The sequence below is a fragment of the Symsagittifera roscoffensis genome, chromosome 3, assembly GCF_963678635.1.
Source record: "Symsagittifera roscoffensis chromosome 3, txSymRosc1.1, whole genome shotgun sequence".
NCBI lineage: Eukaryota > Metazoa > Xenacoelomorpha > Acoela > Convolutidae > Symsagittifera > Symsagittifera roscoffensis.
This window is the reverse complement of record NC_087064.1, coordinates 52,720,188-52,746,963: the sequence shown is the minus strand read 5'-3', so window position 1 is coordinate 52,746,963 and position 26,776 is coordinate 52,720,188. Positions and strand designations below refer to the sequence as shown.

General features: G+C 36.4%; 3 protein-coding genes and 1 long non-coding RNA gene across 7 annotated transcripts in view; 1 reads left to right on the top strand and 3 right to left on the bottom strand.

The window, feature by feature from the left end:
• LOC134841220 (probable splicing factor, arginine/serine-rich 7) overlaps positions 1-26,776 on the bottom strand; it is a 446,664-nt gene that overhangs the window by 370,036 nt on the left and 49,852 nt on the right. The gene's annotated exons all lie outside the window — the stretch shown is intronic.
• Positions 1-26,776, bottom strand: part of LOC134841221 (glycerol-3-phosphate dehydrogenase [NAD(+)], cytoplasmic-like) — a 219,769-nt gene that overhangs the window by 143,146 nt on the left and 49,847 nt on the right. The gene's annotated exons all lie outside the window — the stretch shown is intronic.
• On the bottom strand, positions 10,242-21,774 carry LOC134842059 (uncharacterized). The gene is made up of 4 exons (XM_063858213.1): positions 21,403-21,774; positions 20,543-21,220; positions 20,257-20,317; positions 10,242-12,762 (listed from the first exon to the last, which is right to left on the bottom strand). Exons 1-4 carry the CDS (start codon positions 21,553-21,555, stop codon positions 11,312-11,314), a joined length of 2,343 nt encoding a protein of 780 aa, XP_063714283.1. The 5' UTR covers positions 21,556-21,774; the 3' UTR covers positions 10,242-11,311.
• Positions 21,953-23,967, top strand: LOC134841223 (uncharacterized). 4 transcript variants are annotated; one of them, XR_010162463.1, is made up of 5 exons: positions 21,953-22,060; positions 22,126-22,432; positions 22,919-23,096; positions 23,280-23,372; positions 23,513-23,967. It is a non-coding gene; the product is annotated as an uncharacterized LOC134841223 (long non-coding RNA). The 4 variants fall into 4 exon arrangements; XR_010162462.1 differs by having other exon boundaries at positions 21,953-22,432; positions 22,934-23,096; XR_010162461.1 differs by having other exon boundaries at positions 21,953-22,432.

The following is a 26,776-nucleotide window of genomic DNA, read 5'->3' as shown; positions in this document are numbered from 1 at the left end:
TCTTACTACCTGATTTTAAACACTGGAGCACAGTGGTGCTGTCAATCCACATGAACGTGTTTGACACAGGAATGGTTAAAACTTTGAGGATATCTTCCTTCAAGTGGGTAGCGAGTAACGCGGCCTACAGTTCAAGCTTCGGGATGGAAAGCGCTTTCATGGGTGCGACTCTTGCTTTTCCAAAGACGAAGGCAACTTGTGTTTCGAGTGAAGTTTTCACACGGGCGCGAAGAAAAGCTACAGCACAAAAAACTTCTTTTGAGCTGTCATCAAACGTGTGTAATTGAACACAATCAACTGGTGCGGTGAACTAGCTGCGCTTTATACTCAATTTTCCTAGAAATTACAAACCAGAGTGCCAGGCAAAAAATTTTGTCTTGATATTAACGGGTAGCTCATCATCCTATTGTTCGCCATGAATGCGCCAGATTTCTTTCAACAAAAATCGCGCTCTTACGGTATAGGGCGCTACGAAACCCATGGGGTCGAAAACGGAAGATACGAAACTTAACACTGTTCGCTGTGTTATAGAATTTTTAAGTTCAAGGTTGACACCACGGCTTACGACCAAAGTGTTGTCGATATGGTCCAACTTCAGACCACGAACATGGGAGGAATTATCCCCACAAGTTACAATATTTTAAATTTCCTGTTGCGGCGCGCTTTGGGGCGGGCTTAGCTCTTTATTAATTTTAGTTACGTTTTTTATGAATTTCTTTTATTTAAAACCACCTAGAGCTAACAGAGTAATCAACTCTTGACTCAATTTAAAAGCAACATCAGGGTCCTCAAAGGAGTCTAGATATTCGTCCAAATAAAATTTCTTCAGAACTGCGGACTTTGCGTCAGGGAACATCGCCTGATTATCTATTGCAGTCCGTTGCTATGCATAATTTGCAAACGTCGGCAAATCTCTCGCTCCAAAGATATGTCTGGTGTACTGGGGTACAACCACGTCGGCTGTGGGGTTATCCCGCCAGAGAAAACGAAGAAAAGGTTGGTCTTCTGGAAGGACGCCGACTTGTAAAAACATCCCTTCAATGTCAGCCGAAACGGCAAAATGATGTTGACGAAAACGGAGGACAACGAACACAAGGTTTTGCAGTAGGTCGGGTCCTACTAGCAACGATTGGTTCGATGACGTACCGTGGAATTTGGACGTTCCGTTAAGGACACGCCTCACTATACCAGGTTTGTTTGGGTTCACCACTTGATGGTGAGGAAGATACCACTCGCGTATGCAGCGGTTTGAAAAATTATGGGGAGGAATGTCAATCAGGTATCCTTTGCTCAAATATTCTTCGATAGTTTTTGGGTATTGATTCCTTAAGTGAGGATCATTAGCTAGACGTTTTTTCAACAACTTTAACTGAACTAAGGACGATTAATGGTTGTATGCTAAGTTTCTTGTGCCCAGAGCATATCTAAAGAGTATCTTTATTCATCTTGGACGGTAGGTGAATCAAGTTTTTTAGTCACCCTCCTGTCCTCGACGGAATGGGTGTCGACCTGTTTATAGCCCGCGCATGACTCATACCAGCGTTCTATTTGACCAGCTAGTTCGGTATCGTCTGTATTGCACTTGAACAAAAAGGAAAGTAAACAGGTAGATGTCGGCATTCGGCTGCTCAAGACCTGGCCTATTATAAGGCGGACAGCGACGGGCAAAGTGTTTGGACCGGCCTCACTCTTAATTTTTTTCTCGGGCCGAGTAGCATGAAAGGTGTCAAGACCTATTACTCAGTCTGCATTGGCTTAGCTATATACATTTTTTTTTGATCGGAGCAAAGTACGGATACTTGCTCTGTAAGGCAGGGATGTATCGGTATCGGTACCGACTTTACTTTCTTCCTTGAAAAATGCGATTAATTCGAATCTGTATTCGAGTCAATCGAATTTAGAAGATACCTTCATCAAATTTTTTTTGGCTTTAACAACAGTCAGTGTGTTATATCCATTTACTGTGAGATCCAAATCTCTACCAAAAAGATGTAGATATTTGACTAAATTAGCTGATATCCAGGAAGGACTAGATTCTGATTCACACAAGACTAAACAATCAGTACCGGGAAATCCTGGAAATTGGTGGAAACTTGGAAATTGATTATGAGCAGTAACCCTTTCAATGTTATGATTGATGAATGGTCGTTCAAGGTTGCGCAACTTACATTCAACGGAGCGGGATTAAGGTCTGCATGATTCAAACTTGCGTTTGGTATATTCTTGCTGAATGATTTTTTATCAGCGTTTGTGTTCGCATTATCCGGGCATGCTTTAGTTTTTGTTTGATCAGTGTTGAGGTTTGTGTGGATGTGGCTGTCCGTTTTGGCGGGTTTCGTCTGGAATAAACACGTTCAGCACCATAGAGAACTACCTTTTGGGTGCTAGTGCATCCTGGTTTGATACAATTCTCTGCTCGAGGACACTGCCGAAATGCTTGGTTCCCTTGTAAGCAGAAGAAGCACAATTTATTATCCGCAGAGAGTTTCGCTCGTTGTGTTGGTGTTTTTTCTTGAAACAAAGAGCACTCCCACAAAGCATGCTTGCTCTTGCAGAGGATACAAGATAGATGCTCAAACTTTTTCTCAACTGTGATTGTCGCGGCAGAAACTCTCGTTGCAGCTTTAATTTTCGATGGATCTTCGACCTTGGCTTTCCAGGCAATTTCTTCATTAGCTCGTGAGCCTCTGGTTTATCCTTTTACCAGTTGTTAAAGTCAGTTAGGTTTGGGGATGACCAATTAAGTTTCACGACATAAAGCGACAACAATTGTCTCATGATCAGTGGTATCTTCGAATGAGCTTGATTTAATAAAGAGATGCTTTTTAAATCTTCTTCATAGTCAAGAGACCTATCAGACTGGAAATGGTCATCGAGAAGCTGATGATGTTCTCAGAGTGATGTACTCTGACTTGCGGAATACTGGACAACTTACCAAAGTGAGCCGTAATAACGTTTTGTGGCAAGCCAAATGTTCTTTATGAAGTTTTCTGGAGTAAACTTATACATTCCTCCACTGTATGCGAACTCTGCTATGGCTGATGCTTTTCCAGTGAATAGGGTTTTTTAAAAAGTTAACTTCACATCATCGCTCAAAGAGGCTGCGTCTACAGTACTGCAAAACTGGCCGAACTATTCGTGCCATTGGAGCGGGTTGCCATTGTTTTGGGTCTCAGCTTCCTTTCCGGAAGAGGATCCATCTTTGAGACTGACAATGCTTGGACCATATCTTTTAGTGTCACGGCTTGGGGCTGAAGAGCTGGATGCAACAAAGGCAATATGTTGCTAGGATTTTAAGCGTTTTTGACTGCTGCGTCGTGATTACAAAACCCATAGTGAACAGTACCACTACTTTTTAGAACGAGAACTGATGCTGAGATATAGACGTTATGGATGAATTACACCAACTGACGTGTTCCTGTTACCATCACTTGTTACACCAGTGTTACATTGGATGACTGCGGGTGTCCACTGGGACATTAGTGGCACATTGGGCTGACTAATAACAGCAGACTGTCCGCTAAACGGATTGTTCACTGACGCAGGGTTGCTATACACGTTATGTGATAGCAAGTTTTGATTTCTGCAGATTAAATTCGCAGGTGTTTGTGACAAAATTGGCATGGGATGTGTATCCAGAGTATTGATTGGAGATGGCGGGCATGTTTCTAATAACTCGAGAATCGTTATGAAAGTTGTTGACGGGGATATGTTGAATGGAAGACGAAGGATGGGGTACAGAGAAGTAACAATACCGGAGTATTGATAGCTGCTGTTACAGCTGGATTAAAAAATGACGATGTATTGTTTTCGCAAAGTGCGGCATTATTTGAAATAGGCAATGACTGCGTTTCGTGCTCAGGATTAGTGGATACAGCGTGCTTGATTCCATTGCCATCGCTGAAGGAGACGGTTGGTTGATAGGGATATCATTGTTGATCACAATCAAGAGTCTGATTCGGCAACGATGGCCGAGGTGAAGCTCCCGCTGTGGACACATGTCTGTGTTGATGCGAACCACTTTTGTATTTATACAGGTTGCAAACTTCGAAGAAGACGGAACTACCACGGGTCCTTTCTAATGCATGATCAATCCAATCGTTTACCCTGTCAGAACGACGATCAACCGAAGGCGCCAGCTCGAGATGCTGATCTATTTCAGACTCTTCCAGGTACACAGTTTCAACCATTTTGGCTTCAGCTACTTTAATACGATTTTCTTCGCTTACTCGTTCCATTTCAAGCCGAATTTTTTCCATTTGTAAAAGATATTCTTGCTCTTTACCGTCAATTTCAAATTTAATTTGTTGTTTTCGTTCCATCTCAATCAGATGCTGTTGCTCTTCGATGATGGCTTCCTGTTGTTTCAGTCTCAAAGTTGCTTTTTGTTGTTTTTCCAACTCTTATCGCTTCATCTTCGCTAGGAGCACTTCTTTGCGGCGCTCACTGGGGGTCAATGATTTCATTGAGCTTTGCTTACTCGACCCGGACTTTGATGAAACTTTTGATCGATTGTTTTTACTGACGCAGACCTTTGAAGCCCAATTAGATTCCATATGATCGCGAGCCTTACCAGTTACTTCATCGTTACCTTTACCTATCCTACCCCACCATGCAGCCAACTCCGTTAATAATTTGCTAGGTTTGTCCGTTTTATTAGCTAATATCACAAGTTCATCATTCTTAGCTAAGGCTTTTGCGAGAATACTCTTGCAAGATTCAATTAAAGAGTTTATTTTTGTTTTCCTAATTGGTCCCTCTAAATTCTCAGTTATGCGGCTGTGAACTACGGAAAGATCATTTTCTAGTGATATTCTACCATTCATCAATTGTCGATATTTTAACTCAGTTTCTTCTGTCATTTTGAATAATTATAAACTTGTTCACTTCTACTCAACTGCTCAGTTTGAGAGAAAAAAGGGAATAATTTAATTAAGACCTTAACTTAAGAATCAAAAAAATATATTATGATTCATTAAGCAAAACCACACCTTAGAGAAGCATTTTACTTAACTCCTAGTTGCTGCTCACCATTTTTTTCTCTTTTGATTAGCTTGCCGCTTGCTTTTTCTTGACTTAAAAATATTTTTCCTGAAATAATTTACTTCAAATTGTTGCTATAACGTCTAAGGATCGTAAACGTTTTCAGTTCTAGAGAGGGATCCTGGTGTAGTTCTAAGTACTTTTGCCCTAACTCAGCGAGGTTCTGCTTCCTTCTAGATATCAGGTCGTCTGTACTATGTTAATAACCAGTATACCTGACTCTTTCAACTTACTATAAATTTCTTCCGTGCCTACACGTTTACAGTAAACGATTGCATAAATATTACGTTTATAGTTTAAAAGAGTCTTCTTAAGCTGGTTACGAGTTATTGCGTTAAAGTTATTACTACGGTGTCAACTAATAGAGTTTCTAACGGCGTCGTGCCAAATAACAATGTCGCTTCGGTTTAACAGATAGTGATCGAGTTGATACTGACAAGTTTTACGGACGTTTACTGCGTTATGGTTGAAACTTAACCCGGGAATGGCTATGCACGATTGAGATAGACGCTTATGCGAAGCGGGTGAAAGCATTTTCAAAGCTTGGTGCAGCGAGCTAGCAGCTAGAATGAACATTAAATGAATTAAACCAACTTTAGAGGAAGGGAATCAAGCAAACCGCGACCTGACCTCCCGCAACACCCTGAGCTAACAAGGTTGTAGCAAAAGCTAAGACAATTTGCTTGATAATACGCTACGGGTCTCGACTACGGCTACTTTTATTCAATTGAACTAGTTTAGCTAGCTGCACCACGTTTCAAGAAAAAACACTGCATTTTTTCAGAAACTTTTTTTTCGAAAACTTCGGTTTTTTTTCGAAAATTTTGTTTTCGAAAGTTTTTTTTTCCACGTTTTCACCCAACGGTTCAAGTTCCAACAGAAACCTGATGCGTTTGCCAAACTTTGAAGTTTTTTGCTTAAAAAGTCCAAAATTTGGGCAAAAAACTCGACTCGGTCGTTTAAATTAATTTATTATGAAACTAGGCGCTTTGCTGAATAATTTGCAAAACTTTAAAATTTTTTGAAAAAAAAAAAACAAAAAATTTTCAAATTTTTTTCTCAAAATTTTCTGGTCTTTTTTTTTGATACGGTGTTGAGCTTACAAACACGGTGTTAGGATAACGTAATTAAGGTTTATGAGGCCAGTTTTTTCATAAACCCACAGAAAGTTTTCTGATCAGGTTTTGGTATCGAGGAAAATTGGGGGTTACAATTTTGCCATCAAAAAATCTCGTATCAGAATTTAGAGCATCAAATCAGCAAGCTAGCACGAATGGATAAAGTTTTGGTTTTTTAGTCTTACAAGTTTTGTAGAGGCGTTCACCGGTAGATTCCAAAATCCACAGAAAACTTCGGGTGTCGAGAAAAAATCACCAACACGATACCTGTAAGAAGGTCTCTACAAACACAGCATCTACAGGCGGTACTTGTAAGAAGGTCTATACAAACACAGCTTCTACTGGCGATACCTGTAAGAAGGCTTTTAATAACAGTCTGCCTGCATGCGATACCTGTAAGAAGGCCTGAGTTTCTTCTTGTCGGAGTGTTTTTATTTTCTTTCTTAATCTCTTTTTTCGAAATCTGCTTTCCGAATTTTCAGACTTTGAAATTTACTTTTCCGTTACTGCTCTTCTCTCACCTTTCGGTGCAGATGTTGGCAGTTTCTGTGATCCCAGTGCAGCCTCCAGATATAAAAGAGCTGTGGTCTTCTGTCCTCAAACAACAGCTGCTGTTCGCTTCTGCTCGCAAAGGTAATGGAGGAAGAGAATTTTTTCCGAATTCGATCAAATTGGAGTTCTCCTGGAATAGTCGCGAAGGTGTCCGGGAATAGTTTCCACGAATATTTCTGGTCCCTGGTTTAAGTCTGGGTCGGCGGACTAAAATGTGGCGCACTCTCGTATCCTGTAAGATCTAAAAAACCTGCTTGAACATCTGTAAATTATCGGCAATTTAAACAGATAATATGACAATAAATATTATCCGAAAAAAATAAGGTAAATATCTTCGGGTTAACATGTTATCAAAAACGTTTTTCAACCATCTCAAAGTATTCCCAGATAAGTCGTGATTCAATCAAAGTTTTTAAAATTTATCGTCTAAACATTTAGTGTCTCGAGCAAAACCGGTATGAACGCTCTGCCAGTTCAGAGTCAATCCCGCGAGTAGGCAGAAAACAAGAGGAACAAGAAACTTTTAGCTGAGCAGTAAAAAAGTGTTTTTTTTTGTGAAAAACACTGTTTTTGAAAATTCAGTAAAAGTTTTTCCAGAATGAAAAACAAAAACTTGATTCTGGAAACTAAGTGGTGCTTATAGCATTTCTTTAAACATTTAATATCCAAAAATAGTTTCGCTTTTCTTAATTGTTTTGAAAAATTTACTGTAATGATTTACGGATTCTTGCTCTAAGCTTCCTTCTAGTCGCTCTGTGCAGAAGGTAACAAATTTTTTCTGTTTGCTGTAGCGCTTTTTATTGTATGATGTCAATACGTCAATACGTGAGATTCAGTATATTTCTTTCTTTGCTTTGTAAATAAATTTAACAAAAACTCTGCCCAGATAAAATTACGATACGATTTCGTCGTTCACAATAATCAAGAGGTCAAAAACCTCCAAAGTCTAGGTGTTATTATGTTGTTGTCCGTATGCTGCTTTCATAGTACAAAAAAAAACTTCAAGGAATTCCAGCACCTCAGCATTAACTCATTTCTTCACGGAAAAAATAGCGGTTTGAAAATCATTGGAAAAATATTGCAAGCTAGCACTCTACAAATTGAGCCAGAAGCCTCTAAAAATAAAAGAAAACTTTCGAAAAAAATCAGTTGAAAAAAAACTTGATAATTTTGTCTGGAACAACAATTTTCAGTGTGAAATGAATTTTTTTCTATTCAAACTACGCGAAATTGAGGTGGAAAAACCCATATCATTTAGATTAAATACAGCTTGTGGCGCACTCTCGTATCCTGTAAGATCTAAAAAACCTGCTCCAACATCTGTAAATTATCGGCAATTTAAACAGATAATATGACAAAAAAGTCATCCGAAAATAATAAGGTAAACATCTTCCGGTTAACATGTTATCAAAAACGTTTTTCAACCATCTCAAAAATCTGTAAACATTTTTGATGGCAAACTGACCTTAATCGGACAAACCAGTAGTTTCAAGGCCTTTTCTCTAAGAAAATCTAATTTTAGCTTTTCACTTTTGCGCTATAATGACGTCATTAATTCAAGCGAGAAAACAGCTTTTAAGCAAAAAGCAAAAAGGGAAAAAACTCATAAATTTACAATTTACAGGAGAAAGTTAAAAACTCTTACAGATTTATACAGATTTTATATGGCAACTAAGCCGTCAGCGCATAATCAGACAAAAATTAGGCCGACAATTTTTTGGTGATGGATTATTTTTTAGCATAATGCACAGAATGTCTCAGCTGGGCTGTAAATGCAGTAACCTAACTAAAAATTTCAACAATTTGAGTTAGTCAAGGGAGCTCGTTGATAGGTTGCATGTATTCTTCAATAATTCAAGTGCTTCTACTGTACTGTTTGTCAACCCCAAAATTTGAAAAACCCAAAAACATTCGATTGAAGATTCAACCTCTCATATACAAGCAGAGAAACAAAAATTCAAACGCGTTTTTTCAACCTTTCGACAGTTTTTCAAAATTTATTTCTTTACTATCTGGTTTACGTCTGAATTTAAAGTGGTAGCTAATGTGCTACCACCTTCATTCCTCAACGTGCTTTCTTTGAGGTATTCGCACAAAAGCACAACAAAATTATCGTCGTGCATTCTTCTTAATTCAGGAAGTGGACGGAATGAACATTGTCACCAGACAGTTTTAACAGTCTCAATAAAATTAGAAAGTTCTCAATCAATTGAAAAAAAAAATTAATTTCAAAAAAATTATATGGCTTTACAGCTCTTTGAATTTAAAAAAAAACTTGACTGGTATTTTTTCAAAATTATTCCAAGGACAACTGGAGTGTAAGATTGTATTCCAATGAGAAATCGTAAAATCTAATTCGAAAATAGAAATCGATCACGTTTTTTGCGTCATCTCCTCTTTCGTATATAGAGAGTGAATTTCGCCTGCCTTTGAGCTAATGATTGCACATCTGTAGTTAGAGCATTTTAAGGCTTTTGCTGAAAAAAAACGACCAAAAAACACCCCGATTTATATAAGAATCTGAAGTACGTTCATCGACTCTTAAAACATAGCCAACTGACAGTTGGACAATAGTAATGAGCGCAAGAAAACTGAAAAAAAACTGGCTTGTTTTTGAAAAAACTTCAAATTTCGAATTTAAAAAAAAATATATATGCCTTCGAATTTCTCGAACAATTAATGATTGGTGCTTTTTTGATTAAAGTAACCCAATTTGAGAAAACTTCATCATTGATCAATATGTAATTTTTTTTTGTAGCTGGCGAATCCCATAATTAGGCTTCATTTTCGAAGCTAAAACTCGATCATTTTCGTGCTCTTTACGCTTTTCTTGTTCGATACTGCAGTTTGCCTTCCTTTCAACAAAAGAAAAGAATTGAATTCAAAAGGAAAGCAAAAGTCAAACCACGAAAAATTAAATTTGAAACTAAACAAATTTTAAGACTGTTCCTGAAAAAAATACGAATACAAAATCATCACGACCTATATAAGAGTACTCACTACAATCTTTACTCTTAAAAACTAACAAACAAAAGCACCAAGATCTATAGAGTCACGACGTTCATTACTATTAAAAAACAAGTGATTGATTTTTTATTTTTTCTAACAAAATATGTATGGTCATATAGCTTTGCTTCTCAGGCAGATTTAATGGTTGACACAATGCTCATGAAAAAGACCCAATTACGGAAAACTGGAACAATATTTTATCCGATGAAAAATTTTAAAAGATCCATTTTTGAAATTAAAAGTTGTTTTTTTTTGTGCATCAGCACTGTCGTAATTGGATAGCGTTTTTTGCCTATCTTAGCAAAATAACTTGAATTGAAGTTACAAACTGCAAAATATCAAACTTGTCGTGATCAAATTTCAAGACTTCGTGTAAACACCGAAATCAATCACTTTATTCATTGCCTATTATGAACCTCATTTTGTAGGAATAATCACTCTCAGTATCATTAGATTCTAAAATATATCTGACCGCTTACTTAATTGAACGTAACTGCTTCCTCGGATCGTCAAAATTGATTTAATATATCAAAATTTAAATTATGCTACATTCCATATAAAACTCAATCAAATAAATTCAGTGAACTAAACCGATTGCAGAGGCCTGTAGGCAAACTTTGCGTTCGACTAATTAAAGCATCGCATAGTGAAATTTCCAACGGGAAAAAGGGCAATATCACCAATCAACCCGTTGAACAAATGAGTGCTGAGCACTGCAGCGCAAGTACTAAAATAAATACAATTTCCAAACTATTACATTGATTGAGCTAACTAATAAATAAAAATAATTTAAGATTGTGGTTAGCTTCTTGGGTTTAATTGGAAGTTTTGGCTCGATTTAAGTAGCAGATCATTTTATTGCACTGGTTAAGTAGTTAGTGCACTTTTCAGCAATTAAAGCGATGATTCGTCACTTGATGATTGAAATTGATTGACTTGGTTGAGAATATCAATAAATTAATCTATGTCAATATTTACGCTTCTTTCGATGATGGAAAAGGATCATTGCACTTTTCATTTGGCAGTTATTTTTTGACCATAGTTTTTTATGTGCATTAAAAATAATTAATTAAGCTAACTGAAAATTGATCGGTTGGTCTAAGAAACCCATAAGACTTTCAGTTAACTTCACTGATTATGATTAAAGCTTTGATTCATATTTTACAAACAAGCTAAAATTTACAAAGAATTGTAGTTTTTTGGCACTGGTATTCAAAATTTACAGAAAAGGATTTATTGCAAAGGTCAAACTGGGAATGATGTTTTTGATTGAATGAAATAAACTATCAAATATCTATTTGAATGTTAATTGGCTAGTTTAACAAGTGAGCAGCACCAAGATTCAATCTTGATACGAACCTGCAACTATGAACGAAAAGACAAATACATGAAATCATTTCGACAAACCTTCAGTGATTCACACTCGGCACTCACAAAAAATTCAAACAGTCATACATAAATCATATAAAAAGTTGTGAAGCTAATTTTACAAAATTTGCTGAAACGCAGTAAATAATACAATTGCCAAATTATACACAAAAATAGTTTTCTGGTTGCAAATGTTTTTCCCTTCCAGGCGTAACTTCAATCTACATTGACATAACTAGGTTTAGTGAACCCAAGTTGGAAGCTTGAGGCGGGGTTGGGTGGTGTTTTAATGACATATTCATGACGTCGGAAGCTCTCGCCGCATTTGAGACACTACTAAGTTGCGGCCTAGTTAAATCTAGGAACGAAACTGGAGAGAAAGATCTCTTAACTGACATATTCATCGCATCAGAAGCTTTGCCATTTGAGACACTGCTTAACTGAGGTCTGGCTAAATCTAGAAGCGACACTGGAGAGAAAGACCTCTTAAATGACATATTCATAGCATCGGAAGCTCTGGCATTTGAGACACTGCTTAATTGGGGTCTGGCTAAATCTAGAAGTGATACCGGGGACGAAGATCTCTTCATGGCATATTCAGAGCAATGGAGAAGTGAAGGCGGTTTTGGGCTTGCATTTCGGCTAAAGGCCAAATCAATTGGTTTCTGATCCACATCAACTTCAATATCCTCGCCTTCATCACGATCAGTCAATCGCGACCCGTTTGAAAGAGTGGCTAAAATCGACGATGCTTGCTTCATTGCAACTTGTTTCGCACTCGGTGTGCTGGGACTGGTGAACTCTTTTTTCAACTTGTCTCGGATCAGCGACAGTTCATGTGTCTGAGATGATGCAAATGAAGCGGCCGAACAAATCGGGGCGTGAGGCTGTACCATTGACACTCCACTCAAAATAGGCATGGGTTCTCCGTTGACTGATGTTGTATCAATCTTGTGCACTTGTCTTATATGACGCAATAAAGTGTGGTTCCTCTTGAACGAGTGGCCACAGTAACTGCACTGGTATGGCCTGTCATTCGAGTGACTCACATGATGACTTTTGAGCAATGTCGCGTCTGGGGTCTCGTATCCACAACCATATTCACAAATCAGTGATTTCTGACAACGCCTAGGAGTAGAAGTGGAGTTGTTTGATGAAATTGATGACGTTGGGCTACTTGATGCGTTAGTTGTGCTGTTACAAACGGGTGACGCGTTGTTAGCAACATCTGAGCTTGTTCCGTTCGAGGAGAACGATGACGTTTTTGGTTTAGATGAAAACAGGTTTCCATTGCTAGGCAACGACGCTGGGTTAGTGGCTGTTAGCGATGCGATCAAAGATGACAATTGGTGAGCGTTACTGTTATTTGAATTAGTCATGTTGTTAGCTTGTTTAGGTTTAGTTGGGCCCGAGTTACTGTAGCTTACATTTTGAGCGGCAGTCAGTAGATTTCCTCCTGAGAGAAAGTGCGCGGCGTTCAGGAACCCCAACGTGGCAGCATTTTTGGTGGCGTTTTGGAAGTTTCTGGTAGATTGGTCTGTTTGTGTTTTGGTCTCCTTGGCAGGTTTTGGTGCATCCTTGAGAAATCCTTGCATGATTATATCGTTCAGAGATTGGGTGTATTTCAAGTTATTGCAGTCATCCAGCATTCCAAGATGGCTTGGAACCGGCCCTGAAAACAGAATACACATATTAAGTTAAATTATTATTTTAAAAAATATATATCAGCGTTTGCTTAAAAATATTAATTTCATTTATGCCGTTTTATTTAAATTTATCGGACAAACTGATGAGAACAAAACATGGTTAAAATTTTGCCAGAATGAATATGGTGCAACTAATTTGGGAAATTCGAGCCCAAAATTTAACCCCAAAAACGGGTTCGGTTTGTTATTTTTATCATACGTTTTTCGCAACTATTGGAGATTATACCATACTCTTTTTTGAACTTTGGAGGACTACAAAGGAGGCCGCTAACTATAATATGATTAGCTCACCAATTGATTCGATAGTTTGAGCCAAAATTTTGATTGACTAAACGGAGGCAAAATGATCTTTTTTGACTTAAAAATTTGGGGCCCAACATCGCAAACTATTTATTATTTTCAAACGTGTTTCTCAAATAAGGTTAAATTGAGAAACAAAGTGCTTAGTGGTCAGATTTAAATTTCTTTCAGAAACTTCAGATTTAGGTGAAGTTTTAAGAAAGTTAAATCTGACCACTAAGCACTTTGTTTCTCAATTGAACCTAATCTGAGAAACACGTTTTGAAAATTCCCATTTTGTTAGTTTTGCCCGGATTATTTAAATCAGCCCTGTACAGTTTTATCCGTTTTCTTTGAAAATAAACAGTCTTTTTCTTTTCAGACATGATTTCGAGGTTTTTGCTTGAAACGACGTTTCACTTTTTTCAGACAAAAAAAAACTGTCAAATACCATTTGAAAGTTGAATTGCATTTGGTTTTCTCTTTTCACCCAAGTCAAACATGTTCATTTAAAATTCATAGATAGCAAACTTTTTCTTAAAAAGGCTCTCTCATTTCAATAAGAGATCAGTCATCCATTAATTCATATTCATAAGAGATAACTTTGGATAAAAATCAAAATGGAATTGAACAATGAAAACTTATTTAGACACAAATTTAAACTCCAATTTCCAGAGCTAACCTATAATCTACCTACGCATAATTTATCCATACCGATTCAGGTATTTCCCTTTGCCTTTATTTATCCCAGCAAAATGGATGAGTAATCCCAATTACTCTAAAAATTTGGCAACCCGGTAAATTTCCCTTGCAACTATCACAAATGTATGTTATATTATAATAGTTATATGTTTCGGATCCATCTGTATTTCCACTGGGTGGGATGAATGAAATATTCTCCGGACGACGGCATTGCGCGCTTCCAGTATAAAACAGTGGAAAAGCGTCCAAATAGTCAAAGCTATACAGTTCACTAATTCGCTTCGTTTTCCTATCTACGTGCTGCAGCACCAGAGTTGAAAAAATGATAAAACCGGATTTCATTTCCTTTGGAAACGGCAACAGGGGAATATGGGAAAATTTCGGGTGGATTGCGGGGGGTAAAAGCAACGAGCGTCGTCGTTTGTCGAAATGGACCCAGCGCGTGATTACTTTTGGGTTTACTTCAGCAAACAGGAAATATGGAAAAACGAAATGAATTACTGAGCACACATAGTGCGGGGAAAAGTGGGAAAGAAGGCAAACACAAAATAGCTTGAGGCAAATGGGAAACGGAAAAAGTAAGGGGAAAGAACCTTTCTATTGCGCAACCGAAAGCAACCCAAAGCAACTAACTGATGCCCTGTCTTTCTCTGCGCCGCAACTACCTAGCTGAGCCAAATCATCAAACGTGGAAACGCGGCCAGAGGCCAAATTCAAACAAAAAGGGAAAGAAAAAAGAGTAAAAAGGCTTTTGTCGATTTCCCACAACGCAACCACGCACTTAACCAACTAACCAAACTAGCACTAAAAAATAATTCAACCTAAGTGATCCGTTCCTTTCAAGTTTCCACGTTTTGTGAGCGTTTATGGCAGAATTGTGCTGCTTTTATTTTTTTGCCTACAAAGAAAGGAATCTGCACTTTTGCGCAATACGATAACTACTATCGGCACAAAAAAGCACTCAGCGTGGGGTAGCAAATCCTTTCAGAAACAGCTTCAGTTTTACCAATCAATTGCGCAAAATTTCATTCACATCTAACGTAGAGGTGATAAGGTTTGTGCTTTGTGCACAGCTCACAAATGGGTCGAAAAAGTATTGATCGGTTGCAAAAACAACTGCTGCTCTTTCAAAAGCGATTTCCCACCGCGAACTCATTGATTGTAAACTGGTTAATCACGCGCTAATTTGGGTGTTTGTTCAAAGGTCAGGCAGGCTTCACCAGCTTCAATATCGACTTCCAAAAAAAATGTCTTAAAAGCCCAACAATTTTGAGCTCCAAAATAATCATTTTTCACCACGTCACGGAGAAACTCTGGTGCCCGAAAAGGGACGACTTTTTTCGCCCGATTTTAGCTAAATCGAAAAAAAAATTCAGAAGCGGTATCACATGAAAACCCTTTTTAGTCATTTGAATGTTCGAAAAACACTTGTGTGTCGAGAAAATCCACTGCTTAAAATTTTAAACTACTAAAATAATAGCGGATAGTGGATGAAATTCATTATTCATTTACAGGACGATCTATTTGTTTTCTATTTTTACAAGGTATAAATGGTTCATTCTATTTTAGAAATATGTTGATTTTTGCGGGCCCAAGTAAAATTTCCAGTTTTTTTCAACTTTTATTTGCCATAAAAAATTTGGCCCAGATATTCATTTCTTTCTCATCATAGCCTCTCCCAATCATAAAAAGACCTATTAAATAAAATTTAGAGGTCATAATTTGGTGGGGTGGGGGGTTTAATGACAAACAGCTGGAATTTCTGACATTTGTTTAAACAGAGGGATGTGGTTGATAGAAACTAAAAACAAAAACTGACATATTTTGATTTAAAACAATTCACCTTAATTTTTCAACAATAAGTCAGAACAAGACGGTTTTTTATCTGATTTGGTGTTTCAAAACAAATCGTAAGATTTCTTTTCTAGAATTCGCATGCAATCAAATTAACAGAATGATAAAACTTAAACAACAATCGGTTGCTTTGCTTGCTTTTTGTAACCACTACACTCATAATGAATCAGGGATGATGCTTCAAAAACTTTCTCAGTTTCATTTTTTTTCTTCAAAAAACCAATTCCTGTTTTTGCTATCGAAATGATTCAACCCGCACCCCTTTTCTGATGACTAAGCGTCCCAATAAGTGACAGACAGCTTACCTCTCCTCCGAAATAAAGAATGATAACTTTTTATTTGTTTCAAAACTGACAGCTCTGATAACTTTTTTTCCTCACTTCTTTTGTGTTTTCAATGCTAACTCGCTTTAATTGTCACAAAACCTGTCCAGAAAAAAAACGCATTTTTCCTCGGGAAAAGAAGATTTAATTGAGCGTTGACGGCGTTTTCAAAGCAATCCAAAGAAATAACATTTAGCCAGTTTAGCTTTGATTTTTCCTTTCGCTTGAAAAAAACCTGGACAATTATTTCCTGCACTCTAAAATCACAAGCCACAAGATTTGAGGAATTTAAACTGCCTTTTGAAAAAATTCACAGCGTGCAAAATTTCTCTAAAACTTTGCGGTTTTATATTTCAAAATATGGGGGCTTTTGTTTCCTAATAACATAATTGCTGCAATTTCGAAATCAAAATCACTGGAAAACAATTTTGGAGTGCGTAATTACTGTCAATATGATTAGAATCCCAATTGAATAGAACTTTTTGAGGAATTACGATGCGCTATTTAGTTTTATGGGGATTAAAAATGTTAAATGATGCCAAAGTTTGAATTCTTTCAAATATTTAAATAAAACACAACGCAATTAAAAGCTTCAGATTGAAGCGAGTTTATCAAAAAATCGACTCTTATCCTTAGCTTGAGCTAATTAAGATTCCTTCAAGTCTAATAACTCAGGAATTTCAAACTATTAGCAATCATTAGAATAAAAAACGAATCAACAATAATTGAAAATAGCCTCGATTTTTTCTTTTAAATTGTTGAAATATGACTCCGGAACCAATTTCAAGTAAAATTATTCCAATTTTCTCAGGTTTCAAAGGTTAAAGACGCAAAATTCAATGAAACGTGAAATTTCAGCTGCTTATAGCTTTTTGAGAGGGTTTTGACTCACGAATTGAAAAAGAAACCAAACATGAGCAGCAAAAACATTAGTTTCAAATTAAGAACAAATAAATCTCCAGGCTCTAGTTTGTTATTATAACAAAGGATGTTTCTTGGCACCTGCTTCGAGCAAAGAAATGGACTCTTGCTCCGAAAAATCTCGGCACTTAAGACATTGCTGAAACTGCACTTACGAAATTGCATTAAAATTGAGGACAAAAGAAAAACTACGCAGTTTTCTAAAAATGTGAACTATAATTTATCCTGATTCCTACACAAACTTTCCATCTTTAAATATTAAACATTCACCTATCTTTTTAAAAAGATCATTTTAAGACAGACTTCTCGTTTCAGGAAGAAAAAACTCTTAAGAATCATCGGTAAAAAATAGCATTAATTTCAACAACAGGAGGGGTTTAAAATGGAGCTTAGCATTAAGACAACGCTGGGGTTTTGTATCAATCTCATCCTAAAGCGGGATTCGCAAACTAGCAAATAAAGCGGAGAGCACAAATGAGCTTCTAATCCCTTCCTGATAATAATGAAGAAAAACCTTCTCAATTTACAACTGAGAAAGAATGAAGTTTTTTCTATCGAAATGAAGCCATAAAATGAGAAATATAACCTAATTCACTTTTTCAGTCTTGGGATTCTTCTGCTCTTTCTAACACAGTCGGAGAAATCTGTTAAATTATCCCTGCTTTCACAATTTAGTCTGATGATCCAAAACTTGCATCAGAAAAGATATAAAACATCAAAAAACACTGTTTTCAATGGAACAAAGCAGTGAATAAATACCTACTCTGCAAAGCGATAAAACTTTTGAAACATTTGATATTTTTTTATCTGGCATGATTTCTTGATTAAGTATTCTTTATCTTCCAAATTGAACTCCATCTTGCTAGTTTAATTTTAAAGCTTTCTTTTCGCTGTCAGGAACATTTCCCTTCTTTGGTTATGATTGTAATATAAGTTATAAACTGTTCAGTTTTTGCTTCATCGTTTACCCTCCAAATGTCGCTACATTTGACGTATAAAGCAGAGAATTTTAAACTGGGGGTACGAAACAACGCCGCCACCATTAAACATTGCATACCAAAGCAGGGAAATTGCGCAAGATTTCAGTGTTTTATGTTTAACCTCGTTTCTTTTTTCCTACATTCAATGGTAAAAAAGCCAAGCTTGGTACAATTTTTTATCGGTGGCAGAATAGATAAACTACAAAACACTGAAAAAAAAAAAACGAAATACTCTTTGGATATCACGTATACAGATAGCGACATAAAAATTTCAGCCTGCTTGGTGGTTTAAATCGACACACGGAAAGAAAACGGTTTCCATTTATAAACTAGAGGGAAAAATGGGAAATTGTTGGGGGTATAAAACAAACCTAGCTGAAAAAAAAACACGGGTGAAAACATAAAAACTGAAGCTGAGTGCCGTTTCTATAGCAACGCTTGGATACAAAATTGGGATATAACTTATCTTAGAATTATACTAGGTCGAAATAGTCAAACAAAACTGCTATTTCTACTTATCAATTCCATTCTTTTTTCTTCAAAGCCCGGGGAATTGAACAGTGGCAAAACAGTCCGGATAAAAACTGGCAAATATTTTGCCCACTCAAGCGAAATACACAAGCGTGTGGGAAATGAGTTTCCCAAAAACAAACAAACTAATCAATTGAGACCTTTAAAGATGTTCTCAAAATATCACCTGATTGATCGGATATTGCCAAAGCACAACTACTCAAAAAATTACAATTAAAGAAAAGCATACAGAAAAACAAGACTTCTCATATCAGGGCAAAGTCCCGAATGTTCCGACTGCCCTTTAATTAGTCTCGTATAGTTTTGGTAAACCAAAAAATGGCAAAACTATGAATTTAATGCTGAAAATATCAAAAATTGAATGTTGCAATTTGTTCCGTGTATGGAGTCAAAAAACCAATTAGCTGACTCAATTCATTTGGAACGATTTTGTAATTCGGGAGAAAAAAACAAGCAATTTAAGACATACTCATGTCAGGTTAATATAGTTGTGCGCACACTCGGCTAGCACCATGCACCCCCAGAGATCGATCCCCTGAAGGACCAGAGTTTGGTAAAAAGTGGTCTGAATAATAAAAAAACGAACATATATATTCCTCACTTTCTTTGAAAGCCGGAACAAAAATATTTTTCGAAAAAGCCACTGATTGCCTCAAATAAACGTTCGCCTATAAGTTCACATGACTTACTTTCACTTCAATAATCACATGATTTTATGGCGTTTATTTTGTATGAGTCAAAAATAAGATCAGTAAACTTCTAATTCAAATTAATATCGAAAACTTTAATTCCGTTACGTCATCTAATCTACTCGTTCTACAAATGCGGTTTTTCCCTCATTTGGGAATTGAATTCTCCGTCTATCAGCAGAAGCGCATTTTGCATTGGAAAAATCTTGGGGCGTTGGAAATGGACACAATAAGGGGCAAATCAAATAGAAAGACAAAGAAGTGCAACTAACTAGAATACTAGCTCGATTATGATTACATTGGCTCAGGCATCAGCCTTGTATTTAATACATATGAGGGACGGAGTTGTAATACCGAATGAATCATGACAGGTAATAGTAATCATATTGGGGATTCTACTAACTAATACTAGCAACAATAGCCTACTTATGCAAACCTTATGCCCTGAATCTCCCCTCATCTGATATGGAAAAATGGAGCATAAACTTCTAATCTAATCAATAAAACTCACGCTCAGTTGCGCTCGCTTTCCCACTTTTAAATTTACTCTAAACTCAACACTTTATATCCCATCCCGGTATCTTGATAGATGGGCCCTTGGGAATAATCCAAAGCAAACTTACTCAGCGTGAAGGCAAAAAAGCGAAGCTGTCAAAATCAACCGGTTACTCACCCGAGCAAAGAAAAAACAAATAGATGAGGGTATTTCAAAATCTAGGTTTAATTAAAATAATCTCATCACCCAAACAGAAATAACTCAGAACAATTTTTCCAGACAACCAAATTCTGAAACCAATTGTGGACCGATTAAATCAAATACGAACAATTCAGCTCAAATTAACAATCTAAGAAGATTCAATCGAAAGTAATTAAAAACTGTAGTCCGAAATGAAACCATGATTTAATCCATTAGATTCTTAAATAGAAATTAAAGTAAAATAGTCCGTGGGTCAATCTTTGAGTCCAGCACGATTCTCTTAGTTTTTGCAACAGCTGGCTGCATAAGAACATTTAACAGCCTAGTTGAATCTTTGTGGCGACTTTTTGTTTTGGTCGAAAATCGCATCTGACAAATTTTGTCAGGAAAGCGATCGGAACGAGTCACTGCAAACAAGATTTTGGTATTAATACTGCGACCGCCTTGCTTTGAAGTGAGTGGTTAAAAATTAAAAGTGACTTACCACTAGGTGCGGCCGCCGGTGTCACTACTGCAGTTCCAATATTTTCCAGATTGTCGTTTTCCTTGAAAAAAAACGTGACCTCTAATTTAACTCCAAATATTTCAAATTATGGTGTCTTTCACATTATAACCCTTAACTAGTAGCAAAAACCTTTAGCTCACTCGAATCTTGTATTTTAAGGTATATAATTTATTGAGGACTATAATGGTAAAAACCTATGCCATGTAAATGTTGATAAACTGCTACCACAAGATATACGACACTGAATTTAGAATGATTAACTTACACTTTTGGTAGGTTTCGACAGCTGATCATTTTCATGAAGCAAAGAAGGCGAAAGTAAGCTATGGCTCTCATTCAGGTTTAATCGAATATTATCTAGCTGAGGTTCCGGTGACTCGCATTTTGATGAACAATCCTCGTCTTCTGATTCTTTGTCGTCATTTATGCTTTCAATTTCGGATTTGCTGGTGACTGTTAAGTCTGCTGGTGTTCCTGGCGGCACAGGCAATTGAACAAAACTGTCACAGGAAGGAAATTGAACCTTCGGGTTGCATTGAAATTTGGAAGACAAATTGAGAGGCGTGTTGTTGTTGTCCTTTGCAGCAGCTGCTGCCAAATCGGACACAACATCTTGTACAGATGCGAACGAGGAGTTCGGAAGGCATTCTTTTATAGGAAAGACCATTTTATTTTTGGTTACGGTTGCCAGCATGTTTTCTTTCAGAGAATCGGATTCTTCTTGGAGAGGACTCAAATCACTGTCAACGTCACTTTCACAACGCGAGCTTGCCTCACTTCTAAGTTCTAGATCTTTCGTCTTTGACAACTTCCTCCGCTTCGTATGTCTGTTAGGCGAGCTGCAAGATCTTCGGTTTTTTGAAGACTGTGTGTCCCCTTCCCCTTTCTTATTAGGTGGGCCTAGATATGCCATGGTGAGCGAGCCCAAACATTCTGTCAGTACCTGTTAAAAAGCTATTTATCTTAACAGCAAAATATATATTTTTTTCATTTATACCCAGTACAAAAATAGAAACGCTTAAAATGAGAAAAACAAAATTGCTAGCGTGGCTTTGCAAGTTCTGAATACATTGGGGTGATCAGGAAGCCAGATTTCTGTATCAATTTAGGCAGATGTTAACTTACTTTGTTCATCAGTAAGAGCTCTAGTTGTGAAGAATTTTCATCACCGGAAGTGAAGCTCTGCAGCAGTTTCCGGTCCAGAGTAAAAGAAATGTAAATCTGGTCGTTCGATGTTGTGAAAGAAGCACCGTTGGTTGGATGACATTTAGGCACCATTGTTGTTTGGTTGACACCTCGTATTCACGGGCTGGGAAATTTCGAGGTTTTCGTTTCCACTGTTTTCCAGAGCAAACAAATATATAGTTATCCCAATTTCCTCCGCCGGCCCAAGTGCATCATTTTGCAAAATTGGTTTAGCCAATCAGAAACAAGGAAAATTAAAAACCCAAAAAATGGAAACCTTAAACTGAAACACATAATTTGAGACGTTAAGTTTCCCTTCAGAAACGTAATGTTATGGAGCCGAACAAAAAAAATTTAATAAATCATATTGGCTGAAAGAAATAAACATACATTACTTAAAATTGTTTACAGAAAAATGATAAACTTTCGTTTTACAAAAATCGACAACATGAACATGTGAACATGAAAAAAAAAATCCGGAAGATAGGATAGTTGCCACAATCCTATCTTCGGGAAATTTCACCTACTCACTTGTAATGCCATACAAACTGGAACGGAATGGGACAAAGTGCTACAACTCTACCATAACCCACACATGGTACACCAAACTCAGTGAACTATGAGTGCTCTAATGTCTATTCTATTCTTTGCTTTTGCTTATAGATATGTTTGCTTAATACTGTCTAGTCAAGACGTAATTCAACTTCTCTCTCTCAAAAAGACAAGAGTCAGTTATGCAGGCGAGCCCATAAAATATATAAACCAATTTGTATACCTTGGAATTGTCCTGTCATCGACAGTCTCGTTCAATTGACACCCGAACCATCTTAAATTGAAATACACAAAAGCTACAAATTCATTGAGGTCTAAGGTCGATTTCAATGAGATCAATTTTCAAAAGGCATACAGACTGCTGGAAACAGTTATCAAGCTTGTGGCGACCTGTGGCATCTCTGTTTTTGTCTCATCGGTTGGGGTTCCGCAAAATATATGGCGATATAATGGGGTTTCCGCCCTATATTATGTCATAATCGTCCTTTTTTTCCTCCATTATTTACATAAACGGTCAGGAAAAATAAATAATAGCCATTATGGGGTTTTATTCGTTCCATAATTTTGAATGAAAAATCAAATCAAATTATTCAATTTTACAAAATTTTTGAAACGAGTTTAGCATCCCAAAGCTCTTTTTTGACTTTTAAGAAAAGAGTAGCCCCAAGGTGATGTGGAGTCATGCTTTTTCGAAGCGATCGAAGTGTGATTTTTATTTTCGCGCATTCGGTCCTTCGCGTATGAGGGATTCCACCGCTCACTATTTGTTTTACATAATGGGGTTACGTCATCCCTAAGTTATGGCCCTAATCGAAGGCAGTTCCATACATAATGGCCATACTTTTTGTCCTTTCCCTCCAATATTTATGGCCATAATGGGCCCCTACCATTATTTTTGCGGAAGCCCTGCTCATCGGAGAACCTGTTGAAACCTACTATAGAAGCGTCATTGTTCAGTTCTGGATATAGATTTGTTTAATTAATACTGTTTAGTCAAGACGTAATTCAATTTCTCTCTCTCTCGAAGACAAGAATAGAACAACTTGTTTCTGAAGACGACAAAGAAACTCAAAACACCAAAGGTCAGAATAAACGAGCAAATAGCACTTTTGCTGCGCCAATGGGCTCCACTTTTACATCTGTCAAACAGAAAATTGTCATGATTCAAAATTGTCAAAATAATAGATAAAATAAACATACATTTTCGGAAAAAAATGATAGAGCGCAGAGGAAAATCCAGAGTTTCAGGCTTTCCTTATTTTCAGATGGCTAAAATGTCCTCGAATTCCAACAGCCTCGATCCTGCAGAGCAGGCCAAAGAGTATCTTGACGACCATCAAATATTTTTGCTGTTCCAGGTTGGAGTATGAAGTAAATTTATGAAAAAGTAATTTTTTTGGAATTTTTTTTCTTTACTCTTAAATATTGACGTTAAGAAAGAATTTTCACGGAAATTTAATGCGTGACAATTTTTTTTGTTTATCAAGTTGTTTTTCAGCATCTAATGGCAAAAGTGGTCCACGAGAAACCAGATAACCCAGTGGAATTCATTCAATTTGAGTTGAGAAAATTGAGAGAAGAGCATCCAGAAATATCGAAATACAGATCAGAATTTGACCAACAGCTGAGATGATGACAAGCCTTCCATACATAAAAAATACATTTAAAAAAAAACTGGCGTTTATTATAACTTGATGTAGCGCCTTAGAGCTGCTTGAACTGGCTCAGTTCTTCCTAGTTGAATTAATTTTATATCATATTGGCGATGAATTTCAGTTTTTGTAAAAACTATTTATATTATTGCCCTAAATGAAAAATGAATGATTAGTTTTCTCACGAAAAAAAAATTTGTTTTTGATTATACCTCTGATTTTACTTCAATTACCATCAGTTGTCTTATAGCTTCATGAATTGTCTTAGTAGTTAAATTAACGTCATTCAGTTTTTTCTTTATTTTCTGACCAACGAAGTTTATCAGAATAGGCTAAAATTCAATTCGCTTCAATACTGAAACTAATTGTTAAAACGGAAGGTCAAATTTATCGTAGTCTAAAACAGTTACAACAAGATTCCTCCATCACGTCGTACATTCGAAAAAGATTGGAATTAGATAGATTCGGAACATATAAGAGTAACATATGAATACAAATATGGCCAGTTGCTGTGCAAATAGCCTAGAAAGTTACGAAAACAAAAATCAACAAAAACAGTTTATTTTTATGCAAATTCCATTGTTTTTTGTTCGCGGTGTAATGAGATGATCTGAAAGAAAGCGTAGAACATTATGATATTCGTTTGTAAAATAAAATTAGGTGTAATTAACATCAATTTTTCTCAAAAGCTGAAGCTTCGTATTACTTGTTATTCAACATCAGCGTAGCATTCCAAGCTAGTGAGTACAAAAAGAGACCCAAAAAAATTAAACTTCAATTTCAGAAAACAGTCGAGAAAACACGACTATATGAAAAACCGGTTAATATATTCCTATTCGAGAGCGTATGTTGAGCGTATATTCAATGTGAGGATTCAAATTAAGCGGACAATAGGAACACAAATAAACTTTTATTTTGCAAAATAAGGGCCTAAAAGTGGATAAATTTGGGTTTTTTCTCTCATTTTGGGCCATAAAAACTTGCAGAAACTACCGGGTCATTAGTTGAGCCAATTTGATCAAATTGAGTCTTTTGTGTAGATCAACAAAGTTTAACATGCGCGAAATCTAATAATTTTATAAGAAATATAACTGTTCCGACCTTCGAACAATGGAATATTTGGGCTCGGGGTGGTTTTATTTCTGCAGTCAAATTACGACTTTTTAACTAGCCTTTTTTGATGGTATTTTTTTTATATCAGCCAAAAGATTTTCTTGTCTTGAGATCAATTTGAAAAAGATATTTCAACTGTGATCAATGTTTGTAAAGTTATGGGGTTTTAAGATTGCCAATTTGAGAAATTTGGGATTATTAACGCGCGATATTTTTTTGTGATATAAACGCGTTAGCGGAGATTTAAGCCGTCTTTTCAATTGTTCCAAATTGAATTGAGGCATGCTATTTGATCTATTTAATTTTTGCTATATGCTAAACATATCACTTAATACTTTACGTATTCGGTTTGGGGATGATTTTCCCAAAAAAAATCTTTAAAAAAAACTATTTTTAAAAAATTTTTTTTTCAAAATTTGCATCAATTTTTTAAACGAACACTACCCATTGATCTTAAAAGGCATTTGAAACATTCAGGGCTACACATTTATTGCTTAATTCAGGAATATATGCTGGAGAAACAAAGAAACGCAAAAATATAATTTAAAAAAGGAAAACAACAAACTTTTTTCATAAGAAATAAAAACGAAGGTCTTAATTAGTTTTGGCTCCAGGTTTGTCTCTCCAATCGAAATAACTTTTCGCTTACTACAGAAACAAAATGAGTCCCAATAAATCATTCTTACTCTGTAAATACACATTTTCCACGTTATGATTCGGAGCTCCAACCTTCCATCTTTTTGACAACGTGCAGAAATAAGTTTTCTGAAAATGCAAGTTTGTCAAAATCAACTAAAAGTTCTCAAACTTACTGGTGTACGCACAGTATAAGATTTAGGGGTACACTCCTTCCACTCATGGATTCATGACCCCTTTCCAGCCAAAGGATCTCCTCTTTAGTACGATTACAATCCATTTTTAGATCACGGACTCGAAATTTTTTCTAAAGGCGGCTTAGACGCCAATACTTTTCAACTTTGAGTTAGGAGCAGGCGCAAAAACTTTGTCAAAATGTTTTGTCAATATTTTGTCTGGCGTAAATGTTTTGTAATTTTTGGCCTGCTTTTTTCGACAATTTACCTGCGGTATAGCAAGTTTTTCAAAATAGCTTCCTTTAGAATTTTTTGAGAAAGCTCGGAAAATCAACTTGGTCGACCTAATTGAGAGTAGCCCTCGATAAGTTCTTAGATCCGCGTCTGTATCAGTAGCTTGCAAGATTCAAAATTCCTTCTTCTGAAATAAGTATTCAATAGCTTAACCATCAGTCTATTTCAATTCAAGTTTGCTCAAACTCAGTTCAATTTTGTTCAAATTATATTGTTCCGAGTTTTGAAGTAATAAATATGAGCAGGGTGTTTTTTTCAGACCACAACTCTGGTTCTGCGGGGGATCGATCTCCTGAACTGCATTTGGTCAGTAGAGTGTGGACACCTTCATAGTAACCTGCCATAAATCTGGCTAAAACTGCTCGTTTTGTTATCCCGAGCTAAAGTAGTTCCAAACTGATTTGAGGCAGCTAATTAGTTTCATTGATTCCATAAATGACTCTAATTTCAAGACTCAATTTTTGACTTTAGTCTAAAACTCATAGTATTGCCATTTTTTGATTTACCAAAAACTATTCGAGACCAGTTAAAGGGCATTCGGAACATTCAGGGCTTTGCATTGATACAAACAGTCTTGTTTAGTTTTAGGTTATTTAGTTTCTTTAGTTTCTTGTTTATTTTAAAAAGTCATAATTGAAACATTGAAACCAGCTATTTTTTTTTAGTAAAACGTTTCGAGCAAGTTTTTGAGGAGTTTAACTTTCTTAAACTTTGTGGTTCACATAAGAGGATTCATCGTTATAAAAGTTTTAGATTTAACCCAATAGTTTTGGCGTATTTTATGAATAAAAAAATTGGGCATGAAGTTCTTAAGAGAAAGCACACTCTAATATTTGCTGCTGAAATCTTGAGTAAGGTTGTTCTGATCTATTTTTATCTCATGTCAACTTC